Source organism: Gavia stellata, chromosome 11 (genome assembly GCF_030936135.1).
Source record: "Gavia stellata isolate bGavSte3 chromosome 11, bGavSte3.hap2, whole genome shotgun sequence".
In the NCBI taxonomy this organism is placed as follows: Eukaryota; Metazoa; Chordata; class Aves; order Gaviiformes; family Gaviidae; genus Gavia; species Gavia stellata.
This window is the reverse complement of record NC_082604.1, coordinates 28,885,250-28,900,850: the sequence shown is the minus strand read 5'-3', so window position 1 is coordinate 28,900,850 and position 15,601 is coordinate 28,885,250. Positions and strand designations below refer to the sequence as shown.

Below are 15,601 nucleotides of genomic sequence, written 5' to 3'. Positions count from 1 at the left end.
TGAAATACAGTTACTGCAGATTAAAAAAACCACACAGAGGTAACCAAGAAACAGAGGAAGACACTTATCTTTTCCCTCTTTTCAAAAAAATTTACTTTTTGTATTTCTAGAGAACCGATGCAGATTGGGCCTGGCAGGATGCTGAGTAGCTGCTTACGAGAACGTACCAGTTCCAGCGAAGCTTTTGCTCAACCACACTTTTTTTCCTTTCCCTTTTGAGGTCTGCAGAACGCGTGGCCAGACTGGCGCTTGCTCCTGCAGCAGCACCGGACGCCAGACCCGTTTCAGTCTGTGACCAGCTTACTTGGCCTCAGGCTTTGCCCCCTGCCATGCTGCGGGTGAACATACCCGGCCAGGACACCCTCAGCCAGAGCAGTTAAATTGTGAGCAGCATTTCAGGCGAGCAAACGTCTCTTTACAGTTTGTTAGCCATCTTCACAGGTGAGCACCTAAAGCTTGCAAGGACAGCAAGCACCTTTAGGCTTAAGACTTTGTTAGCACCTGAGCAGCAACTGAAAGAACCAAATCAAATTCCTCCTCACCCATCTCATCTCTCCTTTACCTGCAGCTCCACCGTGGATTGTACAGCGGCACGGGATACAGGTCCAGCAGCTGGACGCTAAGAAATGCCCTCCAGCATGTGGGTGAGCTTCCAGCAGCAAACTGATCTGTATTTTGCACTGCAGCACACCTGGCACGTTAAAGCCAGATGAGTTTCCCAGAGCTGAGTCAGTGCAGCAGCACAGCAGGCACAGGGGGATGGCTCTGCTGGCAGGTTTGCCCCAGGGAGCTCAGCTAAAAGCAGTGTAAGCATGACACTTCCAACAGGATCCTTCCATCTACTGCCGTCATCCTGCCACCAGTAACGAAGGGAAATAAAAATCCCAGAGCGTGATCCCTCTAGGCATATTACTTGTCCTGCTTTGCACTTCTAGCACAGCCAGGCCAAAGAACAGCAGGTGACAGCGACATGCTGGCCTCTGCCAGAAGCAGGAGACAGGCAGGAGGGATGGGTGGCTGCTGGCACGGCCAGGACTCCCGCAGCCCACCCCTGCCCTGTGAAGCACAGCCCTTTCACAGCACCCCCCCCCAAGCTTTACAGAGGCCCATGCTCATTTATCCCAACTGCTGCACCCATGTCAGAAGCAGACCTGCTTCCCAGCTGCCTCCCCTGGGAGGGACACCGACTTCCAAAGCTTTCCGAGTCTTTCATTTGCAATAGAAGCACATCAATATCCCAAACATCCAGTTAATCTGCAATAGTCAAAGTGATGGCATTTAAGACGCTTAAGTTTAGTTTCAATAGATTTGACATCCAGCAGGCAGTAAAAAAAAAACTTTATATTTTATTTCTTGTAAAAATCTTTTAACACATGCAGACTAAAACCAGTGTAAGAAAGTATCCACCATCGTTTAAACAAATAACTATACTTAAATATAAGTGTCTGCAATTGACTCGTATAAAAATAAGGTACATTTTGCTTTTTACAGAAATCCATTCTCCAGTTCTCATATCGATAAACAATACACAACTCTTAATACATACAATTTAACCTGATCCTTGTTTTCCACCAATCTGATACTGCTAAGGTACGATGTGCAAAAGTTGGTAACAGTTTCTTTCCCAAAAGAAAAATCTTCTACATGTTTTAGAAAATTAGGTATTGGGTTTAAATTAATCAAATCCTAATCGGTGCCTTTGTTCTCAAATAGAGTCCATTTACTGTATTATATACAGGCTTAACTAGAATCTGGCAGAGGGGCAAACCTCAGCGTCGGTGCCTGCTGTGTCCAGAGCGGCCGCTGCCATGGTGTTTGCCTTTGTGAGATCTCTCGAAGGAGCGGGATCTCTCACGCCTGTCTCTGTGGTGTCCCCGCTCGTGCCTGTGCTTCTTGGCAGCATCAGAATGATCCCTGGATTTGCTCTGCGAACGCGAACGAGATTTTTTCCTTTTGTGACCGTGTCTATTTGCGCTCTTCAGCTCTTCCCTGCTGTGCTTGGTCTTCAGGTGTGGCGAGCCGTGATTGTGGTGTCGGCGAGGGCTGCCACTGTGGCTGCGGGACCTGCTTCTTGACCTTGAGCTGTATGTCCCAGACAGACTCCGCCTATTATTGTAGCTTACAGAGAAGTGTTGGAAGTTAAAACATGTCTTCCACACAGAAGAAAATAAAAAATAAACCAATGCTTAGGAACTTCCAGGTTACTGGAAGAAATCAGAGACTATTTCTCCCAGGGAGAACTGATGAATGATAGCGACCGTCCCAGAACACACCTTTGAGTTGAGTTCCTTTGAAAACAGAAATCGAACCAAATCCAAGCCCAAAATGCAGCGCCTTTGGAATTGTTCGACCTTGTCAAGAATGCCAGATACAGGTTAAGACTACCTTATGCTCACTCCACCTTAGACTCACTGTGTATATGTACTTTTAAGATAGTCTTAAGCTCCCATTTTGCAGCAAAGCTTTTACAGCTTGAACTATTAACGGTACAGTTACCAACAGAACTGCTTCACATCAAGAACCAAGAGCCTAACACCAGACCCAAGTCTCATGCTTTTGCTGGCCAGCAGTCAGAAGCTTGTGCCAAGCACCTACAAGCTACTTGGAGTAGCCCTACTTCTTAGACGTGAAAAGCCCTGCTGAAATATCCCAGAGAACCAATTATAACAAAGCCGACACACCCACCCACCCCCAAAACCCCTGCCCCTTCCCCACAACCCTCCGCCAACCAAACAAAAATCCACGACTTACTGCCGCCTGGGAGTGTGAGATCGAGACCTTGACTTTGTTCTTGACCTAGATCGACTAGCACTTCGGCTGCTTCTACTTCTCTTGCTTTCTTTTCTCATGCTTGGGAAGAAAAAAAAAAATAAGGTTACACTTCTGAGGTACTCGTTACTTCAATGAAGTAGCTTGAAAGTAGTTCACTGTACTTCAGTTAAGAAACCGTTTTTACAGAAGTCTCCTCTTCATCAGGAAGAGATTTTTACCTACCCGTTGTAAGGGCTCTTTGAAGCTTGCTGCCTCTCTTCCGGCTCTTTTTTAATGGTTTTGGTATTCAGAGATACTGGAGACTTCTCTTCAGTTTTTACTTCTCTCGGGGAAGCTAAGAATTAAATTTAAATTCAAAATTAGGTATTTTATTCACAGACTTTGAAATAAACATATTGTATACTTTATTCACCTTTACCAGTATTTGCACAAAATGTAAATATGAACTCAATTGCTACTATTCCATTCCACCTTTCCATTTATAGTACACTCCTAGAGAGAATACTGTAGTGACAGGCCCGCAGGGAGACGCACGGTGCTTTAAAGCCAACTGCTGGCAGGGAGGGGGAAGAACACTGTGACCTTCAAGCCAAGCAGCCAGGCTCATCTGAGATTTCATCCCCCAGGGCCCAAGTGGTACAAAATAAAAGCTGTCCTTATGGCCCACAAATACGTGATTTAAATCGATGCCTTGACGGTTAATTTCCAATACTACAGAAAGAATTAAGACTGAACAGCAAAATTACAGATTTCATTTTTATATTAGTGGTACAAATATAATGAATAACAACAAAACTTATTTAGTTTAGACGTCAACCTGTCTACCGTCAGCTGATACAGTCCAGAGACGGATTTACCTTTTCATGGAAGGGCTACTATGCAAGAACAACGCATTTATACCCCGCCTGCTGACAGCAAGGGAGAGGTGCTGCAATATGACCACACCTTCCTCACTCAACAGGGTTCAGAATTCTGTCAGAAGCTGTCCCTCAGTTTGTCAGCTACTAAGAAGTCTTCCAAAACCCCACCAGAGACCCTGTTTTCACTCAACCTCTTCTAACCTAGGCTCCCACTTCACAGAGATAAGAAAAAGCTTTCATTGTGTAGTGAGGAATTTACACTTGCCAGCTCAAAGACCTCTGGAAACTCAGATGTATTGTTCTTAAGAGAAATAACTGCTACAAATATTGCTTTCTCAGAATATGTTTTTAAGTTCCTGAAGAGGCCATGTAACAAACAAGGGCCTGTGCCGCCTTCTTTGTCCACCATCACCGGGCCAATGCTCATGATAGCCTTTAAATTTTATTGGTAGTTTACAGATCAATAGCAGCATTAAGAGGTAAAAGCACCAAGACAAAACTGCCTGTTCTTTGTATCATTAGAGTTCAGACAGATTTATTAGCCACTTCAGGATACGCATTACAACAAGGTATTCACTCTAACACCAAGACAGCACCGTGACCTTCCCTTCTCCATTTCCTGACCACAAGCTGTCTTCCTTTGCTGCACTTGAACAGTTGACAAGTACATTAAAGAAAAGCAGAGAAAGCAATTTTCAGATACCATGAAGGCTTTTCTGACATCGCCCCTAACAGATTAAATCCAGAGTCTCTCTTCTCAACACAGCAAACTCCTGGGTCTAGACATTTTTGTAACATAATTATCTCAAGGGTGCATATTATTAATGTATCATCTGTGGAAGTACGGAGTAAGGCATCCCGTTTCCCTCTAATCTGCTATTTCAAGGTATTGAAACGGATTTTAAAATTTGTGTTTTAAAAAAAAGAAGTATTCGTCTTGCTTCTTAGTTCTGCAAGAAACCCTAAGCTGTCTAACAGCTCAAGAAGCAAACCTACATTTTTTTTTTTTAAACACCTTGGGACACTGATTTAGAAGACGTATCAAATAGTATTATGTAAGTTTCTGTTCATAAAACAAACTTACATGGTTTGGATGCAGGAGAAAAGCCACCCAGTGTTGAGAGTGCTGGAGTTCCATCCGGATTTAAACCTTTTGCCTTCAGTTTAGCTTCCTGTAGTGCCATTTTCCTCTTTTCTACTTCTTTATCCAGGAATTCATAATTGGGCTGTTAAAGTAACAATGTGGTAAGAAGCTGAACTAATGCAATTCAAATTTTAATCTCATTTCTGAGAAATACTCCATTATCTTTTAATCATCTGTCCAGTAATGCGACTACCTTCCACAATTTGTTCTCTCACTCCCCTTAGAGCAGCAGCCACACAGCAGAGCCTTTCCAATTAGCAGATTTGTATGCAGGCATTCCCAAACACGCTTAAGACCGTGAGACAGCTCCAGCTGCACTGAACATTGAAAAGAAAAACAAACTTATCTCAAAGTTACCTTCTTTCTGGTATAGAGCTTAAGAGTTGTTAAGCATATCTCCTGAATCTCCTCTTCCGTGGTGCCAAAGAGCAAGAACCAGTGTGGACGGGTAGGTAGTGGAATCTGAAAATAAAACAACCAGAAGCTTAACAGAGATTACAGACCAGGCTTTTTTGTTTTCAGTATTTTCATTAATTTTCCTGGAAACCAGATTATTAGCAATAAAAGGCAATGCTAACTAATGACAGATGAATACTCACCTGCAGAGCTCTAGCAGCGAGATAAATACAAGCACATGCTATAGTCTCTGGCTGAAAGCGAACAAACACATTTGTTCGAAGGCTGTCATTCATGTAATTCCTAAAAAAGAAATTTAGGAAAGGTTAGTTCTCAGGTTTACATGTTCTTATTTAAAGGATAACAATACTGGAGACTCAATTGACTTTATTATTTTTTCTGTTATTATATTAAACACTTGGTTTCTTTCAAATTGTTGTATTTGATGTTTACATTTGTTACTTCTGTAACGAGGTTTGCACCATTGCCATTGTTTTGAAACCCCAATGCAGGTAATAGTATATAATGGCTATTTCCTAGGTAGGTACGTTAAGTTATACTGTGAAGTGTCCACTGAGTTAACAATCTAACAAGCACTTTTCATCTGTCCAGCTGTTTGCTTTAAACACCAATGTTCTTACATTTAAAAATCAATACGCTTAAAACTCAAATGCAAGCATGAAAGCATGGTATAGTTTTAACCTACCATTTTCCAGAGGCTAGATGCAACCTATGAAGTTCATAAAACATTGCATTTAAATCCTATGTGTGCCTTGAGTCACATTAACTTCATCCAGAGAGAGAAGCATCCAATTTGCTCATGAGTGTTGGAAAAAGACCTGCAAGTTAGTAACGGGTCTCCCCCCTCACTAAGCTACTGTTCTTCCACCAGGGTGGCACTGCCAAGCAATACATGCCAAGAAATACATTTAAACAGCAGACCCCCATCGATTTCTAAGTTACTGAGCTACAGGGAAGAAACAAAAAGCAGTCAGTAAGTATTGACTCTATAGAAAACCATGCCCAGTATGGCTTCTAAGTGAACATGCTGCATGCACTGTAGTTTTTTTTTTAAACTCAAGTTTAGCCAAATGCTAAATCAACTAAATAAATGTTGGCAGAAAGTCTACCCCATGTACCCTTTAAATACACTACAGTATACAGTAGCTAGGCAACAAATACATTTAGAAACATTTTTAACAGTTACTTCTAAAAGCAAATATACAAATCCTTTCGACACCCAGACAGAACTAGAAGATGCTGCCCGATGGATATGGACCACTTCAGTGAACCTCGGATGAGAGCTTGCACTGGGTTGGCTGGAGAGAAGGGCAGCCAAACAGGCCATCCCCAGGTCATGGGCTGAGGTGCAGAGGGCAGAGCTCTATGACTTACCATCATGGACTACCCTTTAATTAAAGAGTAGAAAAAAGAACAAAGTTAAATTGAGTTCTCCATTACTATAGTGGAATCAAGCCATGAAAATAGTAAGCAGAAACAAGCTCTAAAATATTTTAAAAGCATGTGTTTGGGTAGTAACTTACATCTCATTGCTTTGTATATGCATCATCAGGCTTGTTATTTCTGCTACTATTTTCCTGGCTAGGAAAAGAATGGAAAATAACAACTTACCAGGCTGTCTGTACCAGGGTTTGATTACGTTCACATTCTAAGACTTGTAAATACATAACAATGATCTGAGGAATAAGGGGAGGGGGGAAAGAAAGACTCAGTTTTAATATATAAAGCAACAGTAAGGAAGTAACTACGTATAGCCAAGCATTATTCCAAAACAATGGTCTCGCCTCCTTTTCTAAGCATACACTGTAAGCTCACGTCACCCAATCCTGTTCAGACAACTCTTCACTACTTTTCTGGGATTTTCAAGAACAGTCACCTTTAACATTTCCCAAGGAAGCAATTTCTACCAAAGTCAATATGACTATTTGCCCAAGCACTCCGGCAAAAGCATTCATGATAACTACTAAGGAATAAAGAGAAGAAATCAGGTCATTTTTACGCCTGCATTTCTTGTCCCACAGCTCACAATAATGCCATCTAGGTGAAATAGTATTTATAATTATATTATTTTTGATAACTCACCTTATGTGGATGCTTGACATGAACACAAAATCCCAACTCCTTCAGTACCCTCCTTTCTGCTTTGATTACTTGATTTTTGGTGTTTATGTAGTTCTGATCAAGTATCAGGGGGCTTGGAGTCCTATAGTTTGCAAGAAATAAAATCAAAACTGTTTTGCATATCCAAAAATAGCGACATCTCTGTTTTCCCTTCCAACCAACTAATGGCAACAGAAACCGGTTTTCAACTCCTGCAAGCAAGTTTAAGCATTAATCTTGTGCTGTCCAAGTTTAGATAAACTAGTTTAGTTTCTGCTTTTGACTAGCTATGGATTAGATGGCTAAGATAAAAAAAATAATCTTTTGCTACTGTGTATGCAAACTACGCTGGTCCAGCTGCTGGAACGAAAGTCAACTTTACAGTGAAGATCTCAAAGAACCTTTACACTTCATGACAGAGGTGGGGGAAGGAGTGTGATACAACTGCCTTTGCTAGGTAGAACTTCAAAGCAGAAGTAAGCTAGAACAGGTTTTTTTACTGATATTAAAGTAGCAAGCTTGTGCTTTATAAATTGCAGTTTCCTACGCATTGGAAGACAAGATTATTCAGATCTTCAGAGAACAAGACAGCCCTGCTACTGTGATACACGAAAAGCCTGGTAAAGCAAAGAATTTAACCTTTGAAATTGTGACAGATCGGCCTGCACCCACTAATCAGTGGATATCATGTCAATTCTGCTATTTGCATTTGCAAAACAAAAGCTCATTTCACAAAGAAAGATTCTCAAGTCTAGCACTATCAAGTCCTAATTCCTTCCAAATCCAACACCTGAACTCTCTAAAACTTTTTTTAAATTTTAACTAAAATAACTTGCAGTATGCTTTATGCACAAGTGTCATACTCCATTTTGTAGTCTTTTCTTTACCCATGTTTAGACTTGACCTTTCAACATTCCACATTGTGTATTTTAATCCACTTCCTGCTAAAGACAGACCAACTTTTTCCCTGTTTGTAATATACCTCACATATTCCACATGCTTTCCAACACAGAAGAATGGTTTTGCAACTAGTTACACTCTAATAAACCACAGTCTGGTTACATGAGAAACTTAGTACACCCAAAGCACTGGTGACAAATGTATTTTACATGACCTTCCAAAAAAGAATTAGTAATGCAAAGTGGATTCAAAATACAGCTTCTGTTTTATCAGACAAAATACTTCACTACTAATTAGTCTTTTTTGATTCCATGCAAGTTCTACAAGTGGATCATAATTCTCTTCCCTGATAGGTCACAGAGTAGAAGAAACACTCAAAAAACCCAAACCTAGGCTCCCACCCCAGGGAGAAAGGGTCAATTTAATTACAAGGCTAGCTGAAGGGCTTCCCAGCTTCAATAATCCACAATTTATGCCAAGACTTCTGCAGTCACCTGGAATGATGCTTATTACCATTGGCCAAAGGATACGACAAGCCATCCACTTCACTAATAAAAGCATCATGTTGTATAACCATGCACTTGAGGCATGAGCTGCCCCTCCTCTTCCCATGGGGCTAAGAAACAGCTCCCAGGAGGTTTGAAACAAGCTACTGCAACTTCTTCGTGCCAGGAAGGACCTACAATTCAAGTACAAGCCTTACTACTTCTGTCTCCTAAAAAAAAAAAAATGCAACGTTTTCCATGTTCCATAAAAGTAACTTCTCTAGTTAAGGGTTACTCTCACTCACCAGGGCAAGTTTACAAAGTTTGTGATTTGAGCTACTCTAAATATAACCCAGTCAGAATATGGTTTTGGCATTTTTTTCCATAAATTAACTAGAAGATAAAAACTTGTACAGCTTCTTTAAGTTAACTACTTCTGTAGAGAGGCTATGGTTTTATCTGAACACTCCCAACACCACAAAGGCTGTCTGAACACAATGCTCTGGAGTGGGAGAGTGGAAGAACCAAGCTGAAGTTCTTCAAATCAGTGAAACTGACTCACTTCCCATTGATTTCAACTAACTATACCGGGTTTTACAGTAACATTTCTTCCAATCTTGCTTTACAGAATTTTATCTAGAGATCACTGGCATTAATAGGATCTGCAAGGCATCATTCAGAGTGAGTTTAGGTGTCCAGGCTCAGCTTGTTAGCAGAACACTTCATCAGAGGTTGGATGAAACGATTAGGGCAGCTATGAAATCCAGTCTAAAAAAAAAACCAACAGTGGGACAACATGACTGCATGGGATCATCCAACAACCTGCCAAAGGATCACTATCTTCCACATGTCTTTGCATTCTCTGAAAGTTATGTAAGAAAGTCAGTATTATGAAAACACAACAAGGTAGCCCGAAGTGCAACAGGAAAGACTATGAGCCTTACTGCATTTTAAGTTTTCACTGTGCTTCTACAAGGCCGTAGAGTCAGCACAAACAGTTCATACTTTGGTTGTACATGTTCAACAGCAAAGTGATAGGAAACTCGAAATTAAGACACTCAGAAGTGTGCTTTACTCTATTGTCCCACATTACTCCGGTCACTTATGACACACAAGTTCTAGAGATCTACAGATCTAAGGAAGCTATGAAAAACATCAGTTTATCCAGACAGTATTTCCAGAAATAGAAAGATAAATGCAGCCTTTTATCCACTTACGCAAAAATAAAAATCTGCAGAAGACTTTACTGCACCTTATTGCTGGCAAAAGTCAGGTTCCCCATTGTATTAAGATTTAGCATTTTTGCCATAAGTTCCAAAGTGTTGGTATGCGTAATTATTTAGAAGTTGGAAACTTCACAGATTTCCCTTTGGAAAACCTCTTACCTTTCCTACTGAGGAAAGAAAAAAAGAGGAACTTTGCTACTTCATTTGCTGCACTTAGTTCTCAGTCCAAGTAGTCATCATTTTAGGTCCAAGTAACAAACCAGAGAAAAATAATGTATAAGCTTACATATAAAATATAAGCTTCAAGCCCTACATAGCCAAGTAGCATTACAAATTCTTGCGTTGCATCTGTTCTTACAGATCAGCACTAGAGCTCCAGGCAAGACTTTAGACTTACGAACAGAGAGCACACAGTGCCCGTTCTGTAAGTTGACCCAACGATTAGTTGCAAAACTTCATCGGGATTTAGAGATTGCGTAACAACCCAAGATTAACACACACTGTAATGTGTTTGTAACAATAAGTAAGTGACAGATACCCTTTTTAAAATCCCTCTGAGAAATGAAACCTATCTTCTCGACACAACTACAGCTTCATTTGATGTAATATTAAAATCTGATGTCTTTGGAATGTCTAATACTTTGGAGGAAAAGTGCCCTGCATGTAGTTTTGTTCATAATGCAAAAAGTGCTTCTGACAAGTATGGCGTAACATCCACATCTCATTTCAAAGACCAGATCTCTCTTATGCCAGGCAATACGAGAGAAGAAAGCGAGTTCTGTATTTGTCTCCAACATCGTAAATACAAGCACTGTAGATTGATAGAACAGTTTGAAGAACACTAAGTAGTGTGTATTATTAATACAGGCCACTTCCAACACAACTGCATGAACCTGATTGCTGCAACAGAAGTAAAGAACAGCTGACTGAGCATCTCAAACCAACATTTGTGAGATTACATAATGACAGGAGTCACATTTGGTTCCAGTCTCGCAAGGACCTTCTGCAGCTTTCAGGCACATTTAAGATAAGTAAAATCAACTTCAAACTACATTCTACACGGTAAACAACAGTTGCACTTCGCTCAGAACACAGATGTTTTGGCACACAATTTTTAAAAAGGCAGTATTTTCATAATACGAGCTTTTCTCCATGCACAAACATTTTTACATGCAGTACTACATGACATATGCTCGTGAAAGATCCAAAAGAAAATATGCTTGTCCAAAACACTTCTTTAGCTTTTTCTTACTTCTCAGTATTAGAAATACCACCTAGCAGTAACTCAGTTGACTACAGGTCTTACAAAAAGAAAATTCAATGCAATTCCCAGTTCTGCAAACAGGTACATATAAGGGACTGCTTACATAATGATTTATATAAATAGCTTTACAAATTCAAGACTTCTGTATCCTTGTGAAGGCATGTTTTACTATGAATTCAAACTGCAATTATACAGAGCCAGAAGTGGAACTAAGAACCCAAAACTGTTGAAGAAAGAAAGCAAGCCTACTCAAACTACTCAAAACTTCATGTGCAGGTTAAGAGCTTCAGTTAACAGAAATGCTAGACTAGAGGCAAAAAGAAAGTACAGCAGCCTAACTGATTGTTTCAGTTCTGGGTCGTGTGTGAGAAACTAACTACGGCCTAAGTGTTAGCTTCAGACAAAAAAAAAAAAATTAAGCTAGTATTCTAAAAACCTGGACAGCAAAGAAAAAAGCTTATAACAAGATACAGGAGTTCTTCCAAATGGTTCACCAGCGGCCAACCTGTTAGTCCCCCGATTCCAGTGACCTATTCTCAGAGCACTGGCTTCTCCTTGGGGATTTTCGATACTTCACTCACTGTTGCCATGACGACAGCTTCATCTTTATGTACCACTCCACATCACCCAGGCTTTGGTAAATGTAGCTGGTCGCTGTATAGTCGGTTGCAAGGGAAAAAAGAGTTGAAGTTAATAACGTGTACAGATTATGTAATTGTAATCTTGTAAAAAGTACAGAAAAATGTTTACATCCTGCTTGTTAAAAAAAGAAAAAAAGGCAAGCCTGAATGTCAGACTTCAGCATTTTTAAGATTAATTTCATGCAGATTCACTCAGAATCTCAGAGCAACAATACCCATTTCTCCAGAAAATAATGGGTAGAAGTGCACGATTTCTCTCGACATGATGCATTTTAGACACCATGTAACATGCACAAGTGACATTCTGATTTGGAACAGGCTAGCTGGAAAGATGTAAGTTCACAGGTTAAGTTCAGTTTCTCTGATCCTTCTCACAGCACAAAGAAACAGCTAATTTATACTCTCATTGCAAAGAAAGCATTGCGTATGATTAATTAACCTTCACTGTCTGGATCAAGGCCAAAACATTAAGAATCACTGAACCAGCTTCAGTAATTCCAGTAACCAGACTCCCTTATCATAACTGTGGTAAGAAACAATACCACTGGATTCACATTCAGCATAACTTCACAAAACCCTCAGGGCCACAAGGCGTAACAACTTTCGAAGAAAAAGAACAACGCTAACTTCCAAAGCGCAACACCAAATCATTCCTCTTTTATCTAAAACTAATTAGGAAAGCATGAGCACAAGACAGTAAAAGCGGAAGTTTTAGATGCAACAGAAGCATAATCAGGATAAATACACCAAGAAACAGCTAGTTTCCCTACGGGATTTCTACTCTACTTCTCAGAAAAGGTTACACAACACTCAAGTTTAAATTCCTGCTGTAACCTGGCAATACAGACCAGAGAAACGTAAGTGTGAATTCAAGAATCTAGCTGAAAACAAAATCCTTTTGTAACTATGGATTACCTTACACTTTAAGCAATTGGCCACTAACAGTAAAGCTACTTCATCACAGCTGATGTCTCCAGTCTCACAGACTACAATACTGCTGCATGACAGATTTAAAGATATTTTGCATTTAATAGCAACTTAGAAAACTCCTTCCCTTCAACCATTCCTTGTTCCTTCCAATCACATCAATTTGCTTTACACATGAAAACATACATCACTTTACACACAAAAAAACAGTATTAGGCACTCACAACTGATAACCGCTCTACAACTGGAGCGGACAATTATCCAGATCTGCACACAGATCAGGTAAGCTTACACTCCAACTTCACCAACACAAGCACACGGTACCATGAAAAACACAAGTCTCACTGTTTGCAATTAAAGATGCCTTCAGCTTCGAAGACTCAATTCACTTCGACAAGGAACGTGTGTGCCATTAAAGCTGCAAACACTGTAGGCCAAACCACACGTTTTTTCAGATACTTTCTAAAATTGGTTTTTTCTCAAAGGTAATGCTATCATCACCAGGAAAAGTTCAGCTGTCACCTTTAGTTAACTGATACGTTATTGGCACCATAACCACATCTGGACGGCTACATACTAACAAGAGGAAAGCATTAAGACTACTGAACACGGTTAAAAATCTGGAGAATACAGAACAACCCATTCATTAGCTACTCATACCTAAGACTACCTTTCACAAAACACAAGACATCAAAACTCAATTAGCAACGGACCTAAAACTACAACCATGGACCTAAAACCAGAACCAATACTCACGACTTGTAGCTATATAAATAATTAAAACTGGTCTACCAAGTAATCAAAAGTAATGGTAGAAGAAGTCAGCACTGAACTGTACTGCCTACACAGCAGTCAATGAGCACTCCCTTCTCAATTTTAGGTCGTTGAACTTAGCCTGGAAAAATACTGTGAATTGAAAACTGCAGTATACATTAGTGACAATAGACAAGCTTATGTTCATAACGAAGGTAATCTTACCTTTTTGCTCTTAACTGACGCAAATGATGAAACACGTTGATCACGTCCCTTATACGACGAGGCGCCTCTTCGATTTTGGATGCGAGATTGATGCAGGCCATAGCAACAATCTGAAAGGAAGCCCCGTTTCCATAAGAAAATTATTTTTAATCCCGGTAAGACTAGAATTACACAACTAAAAAAAAAACAAACCATGGCCTAAAGGCTCGAAAAGAGCAGCCTGTTCGGCGTGTGGCTGGCCTAATTCACCGGGCGCCCAGAACAGCGCCGAGCGCGCTTCTCCTTCCCCCTCCCCGTCCGTCCCCCCCCCCCCCCGGTTCCCCGCCAGGCCGTGCCGCGCTCACCTCGAAGCTGTGCTTGACGAAGGACTTCGAATAGAAGAACCGATGAAACAGCACCTGCCCCGTCGCCATCGCCACCTATGAAGGCACAAGGAGGGAGGAGGAAGAAGGAGCGGGAGTCAGTCACCGGGCCCAGCCGCCGCCATTTTGTGTCAGGCACCAGCTGGCGCCGCCGCCCCCCCGCGCGGCCGCCTCACACGCCCTGCCCGCCGCGCCACAATGGCGGCGTCCGCCCGCCCGCCCGCCCTTCCTCCTTCCCGCCGGGCCCTGGCCGCCCCGGGAAGGCGCTGGGGCGCGCACCCACCTGCGGCAAGCGGAGGAGAATGCCGGCCGCCTGGATGAGCTCGCAGCCCAGGATGCGCAGGTCGGTCTCGCACTGCAGGTCCAGGCCGTCCTGCATGGAGGGAGTGGGCGAGAGGCGCTCCTCAGGGATCAGCGAGTGGTCGATGGTGAGCGACACCTCCGAGTAAAGCCGGTCGCCGATGAGGATGCCCGGGGCGGCGGGAGCCGGCGGGGCGGCAACGGTGGTGGTGGCAGCGGCGGCAGCGGGGGGGGCCGGGTGTGCGGCGGCGGAGGCCATGATGGCGGAGCTCGTCCGCACCCGGAGCCGGCCACGCAGAGACTAGCGCGGCCCGGCGTTCTGACGCAGCACACCGCGGCGCCTGCGCGCGGCACGCCGGGAAAAAAAAGTCCGCCGGCCCCGCCCCGAGCGCCAACGGTCGCTGCCGCGCGGCGGAGCGCGGGGCTGAGGGGCGCTGCCCCGCTGCGCTCGGACGCCGACGGTGCGGTGGCCGAACCCGCCCCGTCCCGATCGCTGCGGCCCTCGGGGGAGGGGGAGGCGGGCGCGGCCCCGGCCGGCGGGCTGTCCCCGGGAGGGGACCGCGCCCCGCCTGAAGATCCCCCGTGGGCAACGAGGAAGGAAATGACACGCGTGGGCCCGTGCAGGCGCGTTTCCTCCCGTGGGCTCCACCGCAGCTGCGCCGGGTCTGACCGCGCTCTGGGTGGAGGGCGGCGGCTGGCCTTACTTTTCTTTTTTTTTACAGCATTTTCCACTGCGAAAGGTTTTAAACAGTGAAAAATAGCGACCGGCACTGCACGCCTCGCAGCGGAAAAGGAAATCAGGCCGGTTAAACTGTGTTTTTTAACAAACCCGTACGGGTTGGCTGGTTCCTGCCCTGGACGCAAGCTCAGCCTGGAGCTGCGGCAGGGCCCGGCGCTTGCAGGATGTCACACGGGGAAAAAAATCCGTAAAAATTGAGTAAGAAAATAAGCAGGATGGCAGTGGTGCAATACTGACAGAAGGCGGGCTGTGCCTTTCCAGACTGGAAGCATACTCCAGCAGAAAGTTACCTTCCATTTCATTTATTATGAAAAAAAAGGTTGAAGCAGCTACTGCAGGTTAAGGCATTGTATGTATATAAACACCCGTTCAGTGTTGGGGGAACGGTCCCGCACGGAGCAGCCCCCACCCCGCCCATCGCATCACCCCGTGTTTGCCCCACGTTACCCACGGATGCTCAGCCCCACAGAACACATCGCCCAAGGT

At 43.1% G+C, this 15,601-nt stretch overlaps 1 protein-coding gene across 2 annotated transcripts; it reads right to left on the bottom strand.

Moving 5' to 3' along the window:
* Positions 1 to 1,321: 1,321 nt before the first annotated feature.
* CCNL1 (cyclin L1) lies at positions 1,322 to 14,635 on the bottom strand. Of its 2 annotated transcripts, none has more exons than XM_059822583.1 (11): positions 14,360 to 14,635; positions 14,059 to 14,133; positions 13,715 to 13,824; positions 7,276 to 7,396; positions 6,805 to 6,869; positions 5,376 to 5,475; positions 5,134 to 5,238; positions 4,717 to 4,858; positions 2,995 to 3,106; positions 2,752 to 2,850; positions 1,322 to 2,118 (listed from the first exon to the last, which is right to left on the bottom strand). In XM_059822583.1, exons 1-11 carry the CDS (start codon positions 14,633 to 14,635, stop codon positions 1,770 to 1,772), a joined length of 1,554 nt encoding a protein of 517 aa, XP_059678566.1. In that variant the 3' UTR covers positions 1,322 to 1,769. The 2 variants fall into 2 exon arrangements, with proteins under 2 accessions (XP_059678566.1, XP_059678567.1); XM_059822584.1 differs by having other exon boundaries at positions 1,322 to 2,106; positions 2,752 to 2,844; positions 14,360 to 14,578.
* Between the last annotated feature and the right edge of the window lie 966 nt (positions 14,636 to 15,601).